The 20,430-nt window shown below is 47.3% G+C and overlaps 1 protein-coding gene across 3 annotated transcripts in view; it reads right to left on the reverse strand.

The window, feature by feature from the left end:
• ATP9A (ATPase phospholipid transporting 9A (putative)) overlaps positions 1 to 20,430 on the reverse strand; it is a 173,052-nt gene that overhangs the window by 79,666 nt on the left and 72,956 nt on the right. For all 3 annotated transcript variants that reach the window (XR_004052706.1, XM_030915035.1, XM_030915036.1), the window contains exons 8-11: positions 16,582 to 16,662; positions 14,925 to 15,000; positions 2,424 to 2,500; positions 488 to 648 (exon numbers count right to left, since the gene is read on the reverse strand). Coding sequence is in view for 2 of the 3 variants with exons in the window: in XM_030915035.1 (XP_030770895.1) it covers positions 488 to 648; positions 2,424 to 2,500; positions 14,925 to 15,000; positions 16,582 to 16,662 (395 nt within the window). In the remaining variant the exon portion in view is untranslated. The remainder of the gene's footprint in view (positions 1 to 487; positions 649 to 2,423; positions 2,501 to 14,924; positions 15,001 to 16,581; positions 16,663 to 20,430) is intronic.

A 20,430-nucleotide genomic window follows, 5' to 3' on the forward strand; every position in this document is an offset into this window, starting at 1 on the left:
AGGAATGTGATCTTCCAGTGCCAGAGCCTCAGTGTGGTCCACACTCCTGACTCTGATTGCTTTTGCTTCTCACTCTACAAAGAGATCTGCTCCTTTTAAAAGCCGACGGGCGCCGTGGCTCACACCTACAATCCCAGCACTTTGGGAGGCTGAGTCAGGCAGATCACCTGAGGTCAGGAGTTCAAGACCAGCTGGCCAACATGGTGAAAACCCATCTCTACTAAAAATACAAAAATTAGCTAGGTGTGGTGGTGCATGCCTGTAATCCCAGCTACTTGGGAGGCTGAGACAGCAGAATCACTTGAACCTGGGAGGTGGAGGTTGCAGTGAGCTGAGATCGTGCCACTGCCCTCCAACCTGGGCGATAAGAGCAAAACTCCATCTCAAATAATAATAATAATAATAAAAGCCACAGAATTATCATCTTTGAAAGAGTAAAGAGAAGACGACGTCACGGCAGCCAAACTCAAGCTTGTCGCCTGCTTACCTGATGGGGATGATGTTGGAAAACAAGAGGAGGAAGCGGATGATCTGCAGGTACCAACGACCTGCAAAGTGCTGAAGGGCAACCATGACCAGCGAGACCACCACCAGGGCACCGAAGAGGATCTTGGTGAGGCAGTTCACTTCCAAGTCGAACAGGCCGATCTGTGGGACGAAGCACAAACTGGGGCTTGAGATGAGCTGGAGCAACTCACAGCCTGCCAGAGAGCCAGTCCCTCCCCCACAAACACCTCTACCCCAGGGAGGACAGTGGGACCCATCAATCCTCCTATCTTTGGTCTAAGAACACTGTGCTTCCATGGGCTGGAGTTCATAACAGGCATCCAAGGGAACTCAAAGAATTCTGAAAATTCAAAAACATGTTTACAACTAACGAAGATTTACAGTTGGAAATATCTCAGCAAGTTACTGCTGCGCTGGTTGGTTGGGCACTGCACAGCCTCTACCACCCCGCATAGTGCCTTGGTCTTGTAAAATGACTTAGATCCTAAACTCGGAGCACCCTACCCAACACCAACTCAGTAGTGCCTGAAAGTCTGGGGCACACGCCAGTGGTGGAAACCTAATTTTTAGATGGTGCATTAATGGACTTTATTATTTTAATATTTATTTATTAATTTATTTATTTAGAGATAGAGTCTCGCTTTGTCACCCAGGCTGAAGTGCAAGGGCGCAATCTCGTCTCACACCTCCTGGGTTCAGGCGATTCTCCTGCCTCAGCCTCCCGATTAGCTGGGATTACGGCGCCTGCCACCCCACCTGGCTAATTTTTGTATTTTCAGTAGAGACAGGGTTTTACCATGTTGGCCAGGCTGGTCTCAACTCCTGGCCTCAGGTGATCCACCTGGCTCGGCCTCCCAAAGTGCTGGGATTACAGGTGTGAGCCACCACGCCTGGCCCTGGACATTATTATTTTAATAATAACACACTTATTTTCATGTATAGTCTTTTTAAAAGTAGCAAATCATATCCATAACTTCACAGAAATATGCCCCAGGATAAGGCTAAAACATTAAACAAACGATTTTACCGTCGTAATGATGGCTGTAACGTCTAATGGTGGAGTGACCATGACGGAAATTTAGGAGACACAGCATTCCTTTCTGCTATTGACAAAAGACATTATTCCGTAATGTTCTAACTCTTAAAAACTGGAGGAGGGGTAAGCTGGGACGGCGGGTCACGGTTTGAATCAATCACATAGGCCTGCCTGGTCCTCACTGTGTAGCCTGGACAGGGCATGGTGCTTCCTGAAGCCGTTTCTCACAGATAAAGGAAGCACTGCACTCACAGGGCTGTCATGAGGATGAAATGAGATGCATGTGAAGGCTGAAACACAAGACATGCAAACGGCACGTGCTCTGTAGTTTAACCTAAAAGCACAAAAAATGCTGGGTGCCATGGCTCACACCTGTAATCCCAGCACTTTGGGAGGGCGAGGCGGGAGGATCACTTGAGGTCCGGTGCTTGAGACCAGCCTGCCCAACATTGTGAAATCTCATCTCTACTATAAATACAAAAATTAGTCAGGCATGGTTGTACATGCCTGTAGTCCCAGCTACTTAGGAGGCGGAGGTGGCAGGATCGCTTGAGCCCGGGAGGCAGAGGTTACAGTGAGCCAAAATGGAGCCACTGTATTCCTGCAAGGGCAACAAAGTGAGACCCTGTCTCAAAAAAAAAAAAAAAAAAGCACAAAAAATGTCATATATCCACACATATGTGACTACATGTTTATGTATTGTATTATATATGTGTATGTATATGTATTTATGTGTATACACACACACACGCATATGCATAAAAAGATAATGTCTGTATAAATATCACTCTCAGGTGTTCCTATTTTAATATCTCGCCACTCACCCACCAGAACCAACCAGCCCACGGCTGGTCAATGCACCCCATGACCTCGTACACACCTTGCTTCGGGGATTTGAGGTATTCATGACACTCCGGAGTTCTCTGCCAGTGTAAAGAACAACACCCACAACGGTACCTAAAATGGAAAAAAAAAAGAAAAGTAGTATTAATACAGACAGGCAGGCTTGCAGATAGAAGAGTCTGATCCTTTTGAGAGACTGGTTTCTTTTTTTTCTTTTTTTTTTTTTGAGACAGAGTCTTGCTCTGTTGCCCAGGCTGGAGTCTGGAGTGCAGTGGCGAAACATGGACTCACTGAAAGCCTCCCAGGTTCAAGCGATGCTCCTGCCTTAGTCTCCTGAATAACTGGGATTACAGGCATGCACCACCATGTCTGGCTAATTTTTGGTTTTATTATTATTATTATTATTATTGTTTGAGACGGAGTTTTACTCTTGTTGCCCAGGCTACAGTGCAATGGTGCAATCTCGGCTTACCGCAACCTCTACCTCCTGGGTTCAAGCAATTCTCCTGCCTCAGCCTCCTGAGTAGCTGGGATTACAGGCACCTGCCACCACACCCAGCTAATTTTTGTATTTTTAGTAGAGACAGGGTTTTACCATGTTGGCCAGGCTGGTCTTGAACTCCTGACTTCAACTGATCCATCTGCCTTGGCCTCCCAAAGTGCTGGGATTACAGGCGTGAGCCACCACGCCCAGTCTCTTTTTTTTGAAAGAGGGTCTTACTCTGTTGCCGAGGCTAGAGTGCAGTGGCACAATCACATTAATGGCTCACTGCAGCTTCGACATCCTGGGCTCAAGTGATCCTCCCACCTCAGCCTCCCAAGTAGCTGGGACCACAGGCAATGCCACCATGCCCGGCTAATTTTTGTGTTTTTTGTAGAAATGAGGTCTCACTATGTTGCCCAGGCTGGTCTTGAATTCCTGGGTTCAAGTGATTCTCCCACCTTCGCCTCCCAAAGTGCTTGGATTACAGGCATGAGCCACGTCGCCTGACCTAGAGACCATGTTCAAAACCCAACAGCCACACTATAAGAACATGACAGGTCTTACATTAGAGCCAAACCAAGGGCCAAACCAATGATCTGTGGCTACACTGACCAACAGAACAGCCACTAACCACTGAAAACCCTCTAAGTTTAAATTCAGTTAAATTAAATACAGCGCCCACCCTCCCTAGCCCCATTTCATGGCCACATGAGCTAGGAGCTACCTCATGGAACACTGAAGACTCAGAGCCTTCTCCTTACCACAAAACTTGTACTGGTGAATGCTGGTCTACAGGACCCAGCGGCTTCTAACGGAAGGAGACTGGGGAAAGGGGGGGCTTGTCCTTTGTGCCCCCGGTCATAGAGGCTTCCAGAGGTGTCTAGAATATTCCTACCTTCATCAACTATTATGGAAACTTGGAAAGAGATGTTTCTCTTTAGAGCACATTCTTCCTGCTCAGCCTGATCCCTTTCAGCCTAACTTACCCATTTGGGGGACGCCTGTCCCAAGGACCATTCTTTTCTAAGAACTCCCCACCCCTTCTAGCCCCCAGGCACAACAAGAAAAGGCATCAATCCTTCGAAAGTCAACAATTTACTGAAGAAATAAACATGGCCAGTGAACAAGAGGAAAATGCTCAATCTAGTAAATAATCAAAAAATGCAAAATAAACCATTTTTATCCCAATGAGACTGGCAAAAATTCAAAAAACTGAGAACGACCAGGGTTAGCCAACAGCGGGGAAAGTAAATCCTATCATACACACTGCTGGCCGACGTGCACACTGGTGTGATCTATTTTAGAGAGAAATTTGGCAGTATCTGTCAAAATTTTACTTCTCTCCCCTTCTCAGTGTGTGCCAAGAAAATCAACACAGTGGGAAAGATAGAGAATAAAGAAGGAAACCATGAAATACTGCATCACAGGGAGTGAGCGGTGCTAGGCTGAAAGTCAAGTCAAGCGGAGAAACAGGCAGGACCGGGTGGCGGGGCGGGGGGCAGGAGGCGGAGGGGCAGGCAGTTTGTACTGTCTCCGTTCACGTCATCTGAGCCGAAACTTGGAACACGAAGGAGCCAGCCCTGCCAAGCTCTCAGGGAAGATCCCAGGAATACAAGCAATTTGGTCTCTGCTGGAAAGAGAAAACACCTCCTTCTCTGTGCTCTCTCCCCCTCAGCCTCAGGAATGCCACTGTCGAGGGATACAAAAATCCAAAAAGGTTGAAGCACATCTGCAGTAAAGAGCCCACCTCCAAATGCAGCGCTGGGACCAAGTCTTGGACAAAGAGCCCTAGGAGGAGGTGCTGAAGTCCTTCCAGGGTCTAACACACTCAGCCAGGCAAACAATGTTCTCCAGGACAATGCAGTTCCCTTCCAGGGAGGCTCCCAGCAGATGGCAGGCCAGGGAGAGCTTGCGGTGGCTTCTCGGCAGATGGCAGGCTCCTGTGAACACAGGCAGCCCCTCCCTTCAGGCCCCTGTCACCACAGCAGATGGCTGGACAGTGGGAGTCGAGCCCGAGCTGAGCTTGGGATAACCACACAACCGCTGCATCCACTCCTAAGCAGATGCAGCTCAGCCTCAGTCCCCAGAGGTCAGGGTTAGAGAGGGCCCCAGTAACAAGGGGGACCCCAAAGGGAGTGTCTCCCACACCTGGCCTGGCCAACCTTGATGCCATCAAATGCTGCTGAAAATGGCCTTTCCCATCCCATGCCTTCTTGTGCTCAGGACACAGGCTCTGCCTCCACAAGATCCAAACCCCAGCCTCGTCCTCAGTGAGGCCACCACCTGGAGAGGATGCACACAACGGATGCGCATTGGCTTGGTCTGCACGGTGCTTTCAAGGTTCTGAATAACTGGCCACTTTTAAATTCAGGAGTTTGCCCATTAAAAAAAAAAAAAAAAAAAGAGGCCAGGCACAGTGACTCCCACCTGTAATCCCAGCACTTTGGGAGGCCGAGGCAGGTGGATCACCTGAGGTCAGGAGATCTCAGGTTGAGACCAGCCTGGCCAACGTGGCAAAACCCCATCTCTACTAAAAATATAAAAATCAGCCCGGCTTGGTGGCACATGCCTGTAATCCCAGCTACTTGGGAGGCTGAGGCAGGAGAACTGCTTGAACCCGGGAGGCGGAGGTTGCAGTGAGCCAAGATCACGCCACTGCACTCCAGCCTGGGTGACGGACTGAGACTCTGTCTAGGAAAACAAAAAGAAAAAAAAATCTTAAAAAAGAGATCTCTGGCTTTTCCTGGAAGAGTGGAAGATCTGATGACACTGAGTCCACGTTCCTCATGCTACACCCAGTGAGTGTTGAAGAACAACCACTTCTTAGGCACGTGCTCTGAGCTCACCATGGTCCCCATCCACCACTATCCACTCCTTTAAATCCCCTGCCCAATTTGTAACTGTTGACCCGAAAGTATCCACCCCTAGGCCTCTGGTCCCCTCCTTCCCCTGCTGTCACCTCTGCAGTCCCTCCTTGCTCTCAAGGTTCTCTTCACTCCCACCCTCTGCAGCCTGTAGGCCACGCAGCCCTTTCCATTCTCCCAGCCAGTGTCCATCTGGTTTCTCCAAAAGGCCAAGAGGTCACGGTCAGGCATTTCACGGAATTCTAACTGACTCTCTGGAACAGCGTGGTGCTGCCTTGGGGTCAGGGCTATTCTGTGACCCCTTTGTTCCTCATCCACAACAAAATAAATGCTGAACCCGAGAATCAGCATTTGGAAATGTGTGTGTTTTTTTTTTTTTTTGAGACGGAGTCTCACTCTGTTGCCCAGGCTGGAGTGCGATGGCATGATTTCAGCTCACTGCAAGCTCTGCCTCCCGGGTTCATGTCATTCTCCTGCCTCAGCCTCCCGAGTAGCTGGGACTACAGGCACCCGCCACCACACCCAGCTAATTTTTTGTATTTTTAGTAGAGATGGGGCTTCACCGTGTTGGCCAGGATGGTCTCCATCTCCTGACCTCGTGCTCCGCCCGCCTCGGCCTCCCAAAGTGCTGGGATTACAGGCGTGAGCCACCGCACCCGGCTGTAAATTTTTATACCAATTAAATACTGCCGCAATATTCGGGCATGTGATCAGAGGAGTCGTCTCATCAAATGGGGTATAGACCACGGAGGCACTATCAAACTGTCGTGGGCCGGGCGCGGTGGCTCACACTTCTATTCCCAGCACTTTGGGAGGCTGAGGCAGGTGGATCACTTGAGGTCAGGAGTTCGAGACCAGCCTGGCCAACATGGTGAAATCCCGTCTCCACTAAAAATATAAAACTTATGTAGGCGTGGTGATGGGTGCCTGTAACCCCAGCTACTGGGGAGGCCGACTCAGAAGAATAGCTTGAACCCTGGAGATGGAGGTTGCAGTGAGCCGAGATCGCACCACTGCACTCCAGCCTGAGTGACAGAGTGAGACTCTGTCTCAAAAAAAAAAAAAAAAAAAAAAAAAAAACAAAAAACCTGTTGTGGCAAGGTGCACATAGTGTGGCTGCATATTACTCATGCACAGAGGCAGGACCACAAATCAATCTTCTACACATTAGGAGGAAAACCCAACAAACCGGGCCCTCTCCACTAAAAGCCTGAGAACTGGGCTAGAGCACCAGTTCTTCTCATCTTCTAAGAGGTGGCTGTTCCTCAACCTGGGCTCTGTAACATTCAGGCCACCTTCTCGGCCAAGCCCCTGGTCCTCCTCCATCCCTTCCCTTATCCATCACTCTTGTGCTGCCTCAGCCTTGCAGCCCTGCCTTGGCTACCATGGCAACCACATCTTCTACAAACTGATGCCAGCTGATGCAGCTGGATCGCAGCACTGCTTGGCAAGCTTTTTTCTTTTTTTTTAAACTTCCAACAGATAACAGCAGACCTGTTATCTGTTATCTGTAACCGAGAGGCAGGAGTTACATTCTATAGGGAACACAGAAGTGAAATCTCACATAATTAAGATGACTCTTGCTGGCTGTTCCTTGTGTTGAGAACTAGAAGGCAATGGCTTATGTTTACATTAGAATCAGAGGGCAATTAGATGTCTACTCAGTGAGAGGCAGGGGAAACTGAGGCCAATTAAGGAAGCAGTCAATGCCCAGACGCTCATACTGACTCCAAATCATACACCCACTAAGGGGCAGGGCAGGCAATGCCATCAGATCACTGCTGTGCTCTCTCTCCCCTGCTTACCCCCTAAAATAACCAAGCATACAGAGAGGAATTCAGACAAGGGATCTTTAACTCCACAAGGCATCTCCCATGAACTGTCTGAAACATCTTTCCTCTTCAAGATGCCAGTTTGCCTTCCACTCTCCTCCTCCCAGGAGATGACCTCTCCAAGGCATGTGACCTTGAGCAAGTTGCTTAGCCTGAGGCTCAGTGCCTCATCCCATTAAATGTCCTCGTGTAATGTTATGAGACCAAATCAAGAGAATGGCAGCAAAACAGTTCGCTGATTAAAAGTAACTGATAATGAAGACTTAATTAGTACTGCTCATCTCTGAGATTAAGACTGACAAGCCTTTCCAACATTGCTCCTTCCACGCCAGGTTTCTCTGCATTTTCAGCTCAACTATTTTCCTTTTTACTGGTTTCAGAGGAAATACAAAAAACTCTCTCCCATTTCTTCTATAGCCCATCCTAAATTTCTTTTTCTTTTTTTTTTTTTTTTGAGGAGTCTCACTCTCGCCTAGGCTGGAGTGCAGTGTTACAATTTAGGCTCACTGCAAGCTCCACCTCGCAGGTTCAAGCAATTCTCCTGCCTCAGCCTCCCAAGTAGCTGGGACTACTACAGGTGCATGCTACCATGCCTGGCTAATTTTTGTATTTTTAGTAGAGATGGGGTTTCACCATGTTGGGCAGCCTGGTCTTGAACTCCTAACCTCAAGTGATCCACCCGCCTCAGTCTCCCAAAGTGCTGAGATTACAGGCGTGAGCCACCATGCCTGGCCTCCATCCTAAACTTCCAATAAACCATAAATCCCATGTTGTGGGCATAGGCATCTGTCTCTTAAGGCACTACCACAGTACTGGGACCGGCAATGGATCTCAGCACAGAACAGGTGTGCTCTTGCTGCATGAAAAGGAGGAAGGAAGAAGAAAATCACCAGAAGGAAAAACAAACAGGCATATGAAAATGCATTTATGGCCGGACGCGGCGGCTCAAGCCTGTAATCCCAGCACTTTGGGAGGCCAAGACAGGTGGATCACGAGGTCAGGAGATCGAGACCATCCTGGCTAACACGGTGAAACCCCGTCTCTACTAAAAAATACAAAAAACTAGCCGGGCGAGGTGGCGGGCGCCTGTAGTCCCAGCTACTCGGGAGGCTGAGGCAGGAGAATGGCGTGAACCCGGGAGGTGGAGCTTGCAGTGAGCTGAGATCCGGCCACTGCACTCCAGCCTGGGCGACAGAGCGAGACTCCGTCTCAAAAAAAAAAAAAAAAAGAAAAGAAAATGCATTTATTACTGAAATGTTAACATTTTCAGTAACCAAGGTGGTGGTTACCCTTGGGCGGGTGTGGGGGAGCCAGAAGGGAGTGGAGGGGAGCTTCTTCGGGGCTGGGAAGTGATAACACCCTGTTCCTTGATCTGGGTGCTAGCCACACAAATGCTAACTGTGTTAAAATCCATCAAGCACAGGGTGGAAGGAGGGTGAGGATCAGAGAACACTACCTACCGGGTACTGTGCTTACTGCCTGGGTGACAATATCATCTGTACACCAAACCTCCGCAACATGCAATTTGCCCGTGTGACAAACCTGCACGTGTACCCCCAAACCTAAAATAAAAGTTGGAAAGAAAAAAAACATCCACTAAGCACTATGTTTAGGATTTTCTGTGTATGTACTATCCTTCCACAAAAGGTTTAGAAAAGAAGAAATGGTGAACTGTCCACAAAAAATGAAGTACATCCTATTCATGTGGCTGTCTAGTAAGGAGACAGGCACATGACAGGCAGTCATGAATTTCCAGCCCCGCCCATGCCAGATGAAACAGGACATGACAACTTTACCTTCATCTTGTTCTCATCACCTTTAACACCTCTCTATTCCACCCAAAGACACAAGCATTTGACACAGACATCCTCTACTGTAAAGTGTGTTGCTTCTCATTGTATCCTTTCTTTTTTTTTTTTTTTTTTTTTGAGACAGAGTTTCCCCTCTGTGGCCCAGGCTTGAGGTGCAATGACGCGCCTGTAGTCCCAGCTACTCGGGAGGCTGAGACCAGAGAATAGCATGAACCTGGGAGGCGGAGCTTGCAGTGAGCCAAAATCACACCACTGCACTCCAGCCTGGGCGACTGAGCAAGACTCCATCTCAGAAAAAAAAGGTGCAACCTCTGCCTCCCGGGTTTAAGTGATTCTCCTACCTCAGCCTCCTGAGTAGCTGAGATTACAGGCACGTGCCACCACACCCAGCTAACTTTTTGTATTTTTAGTAGAGACGGAATTTTACTATGTTGGCCAAGCTGGTCTTGAACTCCTGACCTCAGGTGATCCACCCACATTGGCCTCCCAAAGTGCTGGGATTATAGGCCTGAGTCACTGCATTCAAGACCAGCCTGACCAACATGGTAAAACCTCATCTTTACTAAAAATACAAAAAATTAGCCAGGCGTGGTGGCTCACACCTGTAATCCTAGAACTTTGGGAGGCTGAGGCAGGTGGATCATGAGGTCAGGAGGTCGAGACCACCCTGGCTAACACAGTGAACCCCGTCCCTACTAAAAATACAAAAAAATTAGCCAGCCTGGTGGCGGGTGCCTGTAGTCCCAGCTACTTTGGAGGCTGAGGCAGAAGAATGGCATGAACCTGGGAGGCAGAGCTTGCAGTGAGCCAAAATCACACCACTGCACTCCAGCCTGGGCGACTGAGCAAGACTCCATCTCAGAAAAAAAGAATAATAATAAATAATAATAATAATAATAAATAGGGTCTTGCTCTGTCACCCAAACTGGAGTACACTAGTGATCACAGCTCACTGCAGCCTTGACCTCCAAGCTCAAGCAATCTTCCCACCTCAGCCTCCCATATAGCTAGGACCAAAGTCATACAACACAACACCTGGATAATGTTTTGTTTTGTTTTTTTAATTTACTTTTTTTTAAGACAGAGTCTCACTCTGTCACCCAGGCTGGAGTGCAGTAGCATGATCTCGGTTCACTGCAAGCTCCGTCTCCCGGGTTCACACCATTCTCCTGCCTCAGCCTCCCAAATAGCTGGGACTACAGGTGCCCACCACCAGGCCGACTAATTTTTTGTATTTTTAGTAGGGACAGGGTTCACTGTGTTAGCCAGGATGGTCTCGATCTCCTGACATTGTGATCCGCCCGCCTCAGCCTCCCAAAGTGCTGGGATTATAGGCATGAGCCACCGTGCCCGGCCATGTTTTATTTTTTGTAGAGATGGGTTTTCATCATATTGCCTAGGCTGGTCTCAAACTCCTGAACTCAAGCAATCCTCCTGCCTTGGTCTCCCAAAGTGCTAGGATTACAGGTGTGAGCTACTGTGCCCAGCCTCATTTTACACTTTCATTCCCCGTAAGGCTGCTTGTTCACACAGGGTCAGATACGCAGACTGGGCCTAAAGGTCTGGAGCCTGGAGTCTGACCTGAGGTAGTATTCCCTTGCCAGTTAGTTCTCCTAACTCTATTCCTTAAACCAAGTATTTTAATATAAGACTATACAAACACTCCAAAAAAAGTCAGTGGATATTTTTATAATTTTAGAGCAGAGAAAATTTTCTTAGCATGGCACAAAAAACAGAAACCATAAACAAAAGACCCCAGCCTGGGCAACATGGCAAAACTCCGTCTCTACAAAACATACAAAAAGTTAGCCAGGTGTGGTGAGGTGTGCCTACAGTCCCAGCTATTCAGGAGGCTGAGGTGGGAGAATCATTTGAACCCGGGAGGTCGAGGCTGCAGTGAGCCCTGATCATGTCACTGCACTACAACCTGGGTGATAGATCAAGACCCTGTCTTGAAAAGAAAAAAAGATCAACAGGTCTGACTAGATAAAAACTGCAAACTTTAGTTCCAAAATACTAATGAGATCAAGTGAAACAGTCATTGCAATTAAGGCAACAAATAAAAGATCAATATTCTTATGACATAAACAATTCTTACAAATTATTTTTTAAAAGCCCATAAGCAGAAAAAATGGACACAGGACACAAACTGGCCATTCACACATATATTTAAGAAAATACAAATAAATAGTAAACATAAAGGAAGATGTTTGTACAAATAATTTTTCTAAAGGCAAATCAATATGTTAACATATGTCCAGTATCTATCACATGGGCAAAAATTAAAAAGTCAGACAAACACACTGCTGGCTAGGTACACATATAAGTTAAGACTATCTGGTGCCAGGAAGCAGAGTCTGGAGAATGGCATGTAACTGGGAGGTGGAGGTTGCAGTGAGCTGAGATCACGCCACTGCACTCTAGCCTGGGCGACAGTGCGAGACTCCATCACAAAAAAAAAAAAAAAAAAAAAAAAAAGATTATCAGGAGAAGAGGCAAGTTTGCTGGTTGAATCAAAACATAAAATGCATATGCCCTTCCAACAGCAATCCTGTTTCTATGAAAACATAGGCATATGCCTGTAATCTCAGCGCTTTAAGAGGCCGAGGCAGGTGCATCATGAGGTCAGGAGTTGGAGACCAGCCTGAGAAACATGGTGAAATCTCATCTCTACTAAAAATACAAAAGCAATTAGCGGGGCGTGGTGGCAGGCCCCTGTAATCCCAGCTACTTGGGAGGCTGAGGCAGGAGAATTACTTGAACCTGGAAAGGTGGAGGTTGCAGTGAGCCGAGATCACACTATACTCCAGCCTGGGAAAGGAGGAGGAGGAAAGGAGAGGACAGAACAGGAAAGGACAGGGCAGGACAGGAAAGGAAAGGAAAAAATGTAGGCAATATAAAAATTTAAAATTTCCGTATGGTAAAAGAAAATAAAGCCCATCACAAACAAAAACAAAAGACAAACAAAAAATTGAAAAAATATTTATAATCCACAACAAGTATAAGTTTGAGATTCTTTCCTCTATAAGACATTCTAACAAAGTAATGAGAAAAGAACCACAAAGGAAAGTAGATAGACCAGAATATTAAGAATTAGCTGACAGGTAGAAAGACATTCAACTGTATTTCCAATTAAATCAAAATTAAAACAGTAGGCTGGGCGCGGTGGCTCATGCCTGTAAACCCAGCATTTTGGGAGGCTGAGGCGGGCAGATCACCTGAGGTCAGGAGTTCGAGACCAGCCTGGCCAACATGGTGAAATCCCACCTTTACTAAAAATACAAAAATTAGCTGGGGGTGGTTGTACACACCTGTAATCCCAGCTACTGGAGAGGCTGAGGCAGAAGAATCACTTGAACCCGGGAGGCGGAGGTTGCAGTGAACCAACATGGGCGCCACTGCACTCCAGCCTGAGTGACAGAGACAGAGACTCTTTTTTTTTTTTTTTTTTAAAGCCAACTAGTAACTTACAAAGAAACAAAACAGACAGATGCAAAGATGAACACCTGCCAGGTAATCTAGGAAATTCAAACTGAATGAGATACTTATTTTTCAGTCAAATTATCAAAGAACAAAAAATAATTAATTATTTGTTAATAAATGACTTGAAAGCGGGAAAAAATTGGTTCAGGTGACATGGGTGGAAAGTGGTGAGGAGGGGCGGGATGTGAACGTCTGCATGCTGCGTGCCCTGGGTGGCTGCGCCCAGGCGTGGCCCAGGCATGACCGTGCAGAATGTCTCGCTCTTGAGTCATCAGGGGGCCTGAGAGATGTTCCAAAGTATGATGAAAACAAAGGCAGGCAGTGGAAATAAAATGTGGCAAAAAAAACCTCAAGGGAGAGTGCATCTCTGCCTATTTGTACGAAGTACTGCACATGTGGATGGTGACACATGGTACTCTGGGGATAGTTTGTGCTGCTTCATTCCCTCTCCTTGCCACACAGGATCCTAATCGAGTGTCTACCGGACTAAAGAGCGACAAAGAAGGAACAGGCAAGGTGGTTTACACCTACGATCCCAGCATTTTGGCTGAAGCAGAAGGATCACTTGAGTCCAAGAGTTTGAGACCAGCCTGGGCAAGAGTGAGATCCCCATGTCTAAAAAAGTATTTAAAAATTAGCTGGGCATGGCGGCATGCACTTGTAGTCCCAGCTCTTTGGGAGACTGAGGCAGGAGGACTGCCTGAGCCCAGGAGTTAGAGGCTGCAGCGAGCCATGATTGCACCCCTGCACTCCAGCCTGGGTGACAGAATAAGACCCTGTCTCAAAAGAAAAAAAAAAAATGAACAAATGAATGAATGAAAGAGAGAAGCAACCAGCAGAGGAAAATAGCTTGATGGTGGAGAGTGGAGAATACTATGTTTGAAGAATGGAAAAAATTGATTCCTCTAATAGTAAAGACAGAAAGTCACCAGCAGTAGAATTATAATACTAATTATACTATTAAGTTAATGATATCACAAAATGTAAGAAAATGATGGCGACACAGTAAGTTCTGTTTCTGGAGCACAGTGCCTAGGTTCAAGTTCCAACTGTGCCTTTTACCTGCTGTGTGACCTCAGAGCAAGTTACTTAACCTCACTCAGCCTCAGTTCCGTCATCTGCAGAATGGGCATAATATGAATAATACTATCTACCCTCAGGGTGCCTTTAGGAGGGTTACGTGCAGTGTGAAACACACATCAGCACCCAGCACAGGGCCTGACACATGGGCTGCATGCCGCTGATGTTACCCACTGCTATCAGGGGTCATATTCAGCCCATGCAGTCAGGATCAGTATCATCCCAGCACTGAGAGACACCAATGGGCTGGGCGCAGTGGCTCACGTCTGTAATCCCAGCACTTAGGGAGGCTGAGGTGGGTGGATCACTTGAGGTCAGAAGTTTGAGACGAGCCAGGCCAACATGGTGAAATCCCATCTCTACTAAAAATACAAAAATTAGCCAGTGTGGTGGTACGGGCCTATAATTCCAGCTACTTGGGAGACTGAGACACAAGAATTGCTTGAACCCGGGAGGGCAGAGGTTACAGTGAGCCAAGATTGTGCCACTGTGCTCCAGCCTAGGCGACAGAGTAAGAACTTGTCTCAAAAAAAAGAGAAAAAGAAAAAGAAAGGCACCAACATCCACTTCCTCTTGGTGTTTAAACACAGAAGCTGCAGCTCATCAGGCCCACGCCCTTTCCTAGGGCCCCAGCATGGCAGTCCCAGCGCAACATACCCTACAAACACAACCTCCAGCCAGAACATCCAGGCTGCCTCCAGCTCTGGGACAGATTAGAATGTCAATCGGAAGAGGCAATGACAGCTATTCCCAGCGTGGACGCTGCAAAAAGGTCCACAGGCCATGCCAGCTTCTCCCCCAGGCGTCTCTAAGTGTCCGAGCTGCAATTAGATGTCAGTTTAATTCCCTGGAGGTGTCGGAACAAGTGGAAAATGCCATTTGAACGAGCACTCATTTTTCCAACTGACAGATGATTATTCTAATTACGAAAGGATTTTCTTTCCTTTTCAAATTGCTACCACATTCCTCGAAATGGCGCCTTACCTGATGCAACCACGGTGCCAGCCCACAGCGTGTTCTCTATGCTCAGGCTCTCGCTGATCGGGGGGTCGCTGTCTTCCTGGAAAAGACCACACGGACACACGTTCACCCCACACGGCTTCCCCGGAATCCACAGGCTGCTTCTAGCCTGGTCCGCTCGCGATATCCCCCTGAGGAAACTGGGGGCCCGGTTAGGAAGCCAACAGCTCCAGCATGAGGGGAGGGCCGAGCTCTTCCACCACTGCCCTTGGGGTTTTCATCTCCCACAGAAATACGTGAAAAAGTTGGCCTGTGATTTAAGAAGCGCAGGCCTCTTAGCACTGAAAAATGTTTCACAAGGTAAGAATCAAAACGTAAAAGCAAACCAATCAGGCTGTTTGCAGGGCAACTTTGTTTGTGGCTTATAGAAAGAGAACGTGGACAATGTAATGTAGGTTCTAGAAATCTGTTGACCCATATTCCTAAAATAATTTTTTTTTTTTTTTTTTGGAGACAGAGTCTCACTCTGCTGCCCAGGCTGGAGGGCAGTGGTGCGATCTTGGCCCACTGCAACCTCCACCTCCCAGGTTCAAGCAGTTCTCCTGACCTCAGGGGATCCGCCCACCTCAGCCTCCCGAAGTGCTGGGATTACAGGTGTGAGCCACCACGCCAGGCCTCCTAAAACAAATCAAATCCAAATTTAATTTCTCTTCTGAAAGGTCTGGAAGTGGCTTAAAAATTATGAAAACAGCAGATAGGATTTGTATGAATAAAAGAGGACAACAGTTGGGTGTGGTGGCTCACGCCTGTAATCCCAACACTTTGGGAGGCCAAGGTGGGTGGATCACCTGAGGTCAGGAATTCAAGACCAGCCTGGCCAACATGGTGAAACCCCATCTCTATAAAAATACAAAAATTAGCCAGGCATGATGGCGGGTGCCTGTAATCCCAGCTACTCAGGAGGCTGAGGCAGGAGAATCGCTTGAACCTGGGAGGCAGAGGTTCCAATGAGCCGAGATCATGCCACTGCACTCTAGCCTGGGCGACAGAAGGAGACTGCCTCAAAAAAAAAAAAAAAGGCCAAGTACGGTGGCTCATGCCTGTAATCCCAGCACTTTGGGAGGCCGAGGCGGGCAGATCATGAGGTCAGGAGATCGAGACCATCCTGGCTAAGAGTGAAAACCTGTCTCTACTAAAAATACAAAAAACTAGCCGGGTACGGTGGCAAGTGCCTGTAGTCCTAGCTACTTGGGAGGCTGAGGCAGGAGAATGGCGTGAACCCGGGACACGCGGCTTGCAGTGAGCCGAGATCGCACCACTGCACTCCAGCCTGGGTGACAGAGCGAGACTCTGTCCCCCAAAAAAAAAAAAAAAAACAGAGGACATAGATCCTTCTGAAGGACAGAGAAAGAAAAACTGCTTTCAGACGTCAGCGTTCATGTGAATTACAGCAAAGCTTGGCTCTAAGTTGTCGGGTCATTCAAGCCGTTTCAAGGCAAGAAGAAAATTCCAGTTGTGTTGACCTTACTGAGAAACAATACGTTGGCTTTCAAGGTGGTGCCTTCTTTACGTCCCCACTCGGCATAAAACTACTTCCTGACAAAGAACTATCAGTACTTCTTAGTCTTCATTCCTTACACACTCCCGGTGACAGGATCCTGTGTGAAGTAAGCTCACTTACTCGGGTAAAAGTTCCCACGAAGTTGTGAATGTCAATATTTGGCTCTTCCGCATACACATACGATCGAATCTGAAGAAGGTCCTGTTCAACAGAAGTCACATTCGGGAGTCAAAACAAAATCACTTCACAATTTAAGACTTCAGGAGGCATCCACTATTTTTCAAAAGCAACTATATTTCCCACACACAGCAAACAGGCCCTTAAAATTACAGGGAAGGTGGAAACAAGAGGAAAGTCCTCTGTTAAGTAAGTTTAGGAGTCGCTGCATACAGTATCTCAAGACACCCTGAGAGACTGTACAGTGAAGACCCTTGTTTCTCTATATTTACCCAGCACTTTCTAGACTTGATGGGGTGATGCTACATACCTATGAATACCCTGGAAAGTGGCAGATCCTCCTCTGCTAAATTCTGGCTTGCAAGACTTGTCTGTACCATTGAAAATACTCATTCAAGCTAGGCGTGGTGGCTAACGCCTATAATCCCAGCACTTTGGGAGGATGAAGTGGGTGGATCACTTGAGGCCAGGAGTTCGAGACCAGCATGGCCAACATGTTGAAATCCTGTCTCTACTAAAAATACAAAAAAGTTAGCCAGGCGTGGTGGCACGTGCCTGTAATTGCAGCTACTCGGGAGGCTGAGGCAGGAGAATCGCTTGAACTCGGGAGGCGGAGGTTGCAGTAAGCTGAAATCACGCCACTGCACTCCAGCCTAGATGACAGAGTGAGACTCCATCTCAAAAAAAAAAAAAAAAAGAAAGAAAGAAAACACTCATTCAATAAATGATTACTGGGCATCTACTCTGTATAAACCTCTGGGAAGAACTAAAAAAGCAAGTAAGAACGCCTCCCACCCATAAGGATGGCTGCTATCAAAACAAAAACAAAAACAAGTATGATGAAGAGGTGGAGAATCTGGAGGCCCTGTGCACTGTTGCTGGGAACGTCAGATGTTGCAACAGCTATGGAAACAGCACGGCATTTCCTCAAAAAATTAATCAGAAAACTACCAAATAATCCAGTCATTCCACCTCCGGGTATACACCCAAAATAACTGAAAGCAGGAACATGACATGATCATCTGTCCACCCATGTACGTAGCAGAATTATTCACAACAGCCAAGAAGTGGAAGCAAGTCAAACAAGCATCAGTGGATGAATGGATAAACAAAGTGTGGTCTGTCCATGTAATGGAATATTACTCAGCCTTAAAAAAGAAGTTCTGACACAGGCTACGATACGGATGAACCTAGAAGAAGACATTATGCTCAGTGAAATACACCAGTCACAAAAAGACAAAAACTAAGTGATTCCACTTATAGGAGGAACTCAGAGTAGTTTAATTCATAGAGACAGAAAACAGAAAGATGCTCGCCAGGGGTTGGGCCAAGGCGGGAATGAAGTTACTGCTTAATGAGTCGAGAGTTCTAGTTTTGAAAGATGAAAAAGGTTCCAAAGATGAACATGGCTGATGCCTGCAGGACAAGGTCAGTGTGCTTCATGCCACTGACCTGTGCACTTAACAATGATTACGATGGTAGATTTTATGTTATGTGTCTTTTAGCGCAATTTTTTTAAAAGCAAACAAGGAGTCAACCTTAGGTGATAAGAAAGCCCAAAAGTGAAAGATCCGGGCAAAAACGACATTTCAAAGCAGCATATGTGAAGTGGCACAAGACAGGTACAAGCAGGGGAGCAGCAGCCACTTCCAGAACAAAGAAGAAAGGAAGTAGACGGGGATGGGCAACAGGAAAGGCGACAGAGGGGGCAGGGGTGAAGCCCAGGAGGAGGAAGGGACAGGCCAAAGCGCAGTGTGGAATGGAAGTAAGTTCAGAAGCAGAAAGCCCCATCGAGCGGGGACAGGACGGAATGATTCCCTGCACTGGCACAGGCGGGTCCCAAGAGGAAATGGCAGGGCGTGGCCCAGATCATGCAACAAGTTAAAGGCCAAGCTAACAATGGATGATTATGTCATATATACACCAACTCACACATATATATGGCATGAGGACAGGAGGTTATATTATAGAGTTGTTTTTTTCTCAGTTGCTTTTCTTCTTTTTTTTTTTTTTTTTTGAGATGGAGTCTTGTTCTGTTGCCAGGCTGGAGTGCAATGGTGCAATCTCGTCTCACTGCAACCTCTGCTTCCCAGGTTCAAGTCATTCTCCTGCCTCAGCCTCCCGAGTAGCTGTGACTACAGGCGCATGCTACCACACCCAACTAATTTTTTTTTTTTTTTTTTTTTTGAGACGGAGTGTTGCTCTGTCGCCCGGGCTGGAGTGCAGTGGCCGGATCTCAGCTCACTGCAAGCTCCGCCTCCCAGGTTCACGCCATTCTCCTGCCTCAGCCTCCGAAGTAGCTGGGACTACAGGCGCCCGCCACCTCGCCTGGCTAGTTTTTTGTATTTTTAGTAGAGGCGGGGTTTCGCCGTGTTAGCCAGGATGGTCTCGATCTCCTGACCTCGTGATCCGCCCGTCTTGGCCTCCCAAAGTGCTGGGATTATAGGCTGGAGCCACCGCGCCCAGCCAATTTTTTATTTATTTATTTATTTTTAATAGAGACAGTCTCGATCTCTTGACCTCGTGATCCACCTGCCTCAGCCTCCCAAAGTGCTGGGATTACAGGCATGAGCCACCACGTCTGGCCTACTTTTCTTCTTAATAGGAAGGTCATCTGCTACGGGGGGCTCCTGAGTTCCCATACTCGGCCAACTGCCTGCTGGTCAAAGATAAGGCTTTGCACAAAGAGAGCCAGGAGCAAACCCCAGTCCCCACATACCAGTTGTATGAATTTGGAGAAATCAATGACCCCTCTGTTTTGTCTCTGACCTGTGAAACAGCCACACCACCACTACATTTTAGGGGAGCAGTACACAGACACTATGGGGCCCAGCTTCCAAGCCTGCTGCGCAGAGGGACACAGCTGACCTTGGATGGGCAACAGTGACCACAGGACCTGTGCTTAATCAGGGCATCCTGAGGCCACGGCTGCGGTCACCGCAGCCAGCTCTGTACCAGCACCTGGTTATTGGATCTGTTTCTTCTCCTCTCTTCCTTTTCCAGATTCTTCTTACTTCCTCTTCATTTTAACAAAATTATTTCAAACCGTACTGCCAATCCTGACGACATGGCCCAGGTAGGCCCATTACTCCTGCAGGAGAAGGCAGCCCAGCCATGAAGGAGCCAGCTGAGCTAGAAGCAGGTGTCTTGTCTAAACTTTGCAGCTCTTGCCAGCAGCCTGTTGTGGCATGTCCCCATCCTAGTCATTTACAAGTCTCTTTGTACCCTGTCTTTACCTGACCTTTTAAAGGGTAGTAGGAATCATTGCCAGAAAAAAAGGAAGCAGGGATTGCCTTACTAGATAAATCTTACTTGATAACCAAGACACCCAATTATAAAGTGATAGATATACCAAAAAATGTCCAGAAATACTAAAAAATGGGAAATGGATATATTGTGATAGCCACATGTCTTGGAATATTATGCAGATGCAAAAAAAGAATGAAACTACACTCTAAGGTGGGACATAGTAGCTCACACCTGTAATCCCAGCACTTTGGGAGGCCGAGGCAGGCGGATCACTTGAGGTCAGGAGTTCAAGACAAGGCCGACCAACCTGGTAAAACCCTATTTCTACTAAAAATACAAAAAAAAAAAAAATTAGCTGGGCATGGTGGCACACGCCTGTAATTTCAGCTACTCAGGAAGCTGAGGCAGGAGAATTGCTTGAATCCAGGAGGTGGAGGCTGCAATGAGCTGAGATCACACCATTGCACTCCAGCCAGGGCAACAAGATTGAAATTCCATCTCTATTAAAAAAAAATAAAAAGTATACTCTAAATGTTGTTTGTT

Source organism: Rhinopithecus roxellana, chromosome 13 (genome assembly GCF_007565055.1).
Source record: "Rhinopithecus roxellana isolate Shanxi Qingling chromosome 13, ASM756505v1, whole genome shotgun sequence".
Classification (NCBI taxonomy): Eukaryota; Metazoa; Chordata; class Mammalia; order Primates; family Cercopithecidae; genus Rhinopithecus; species Rhinopithecus roxellana.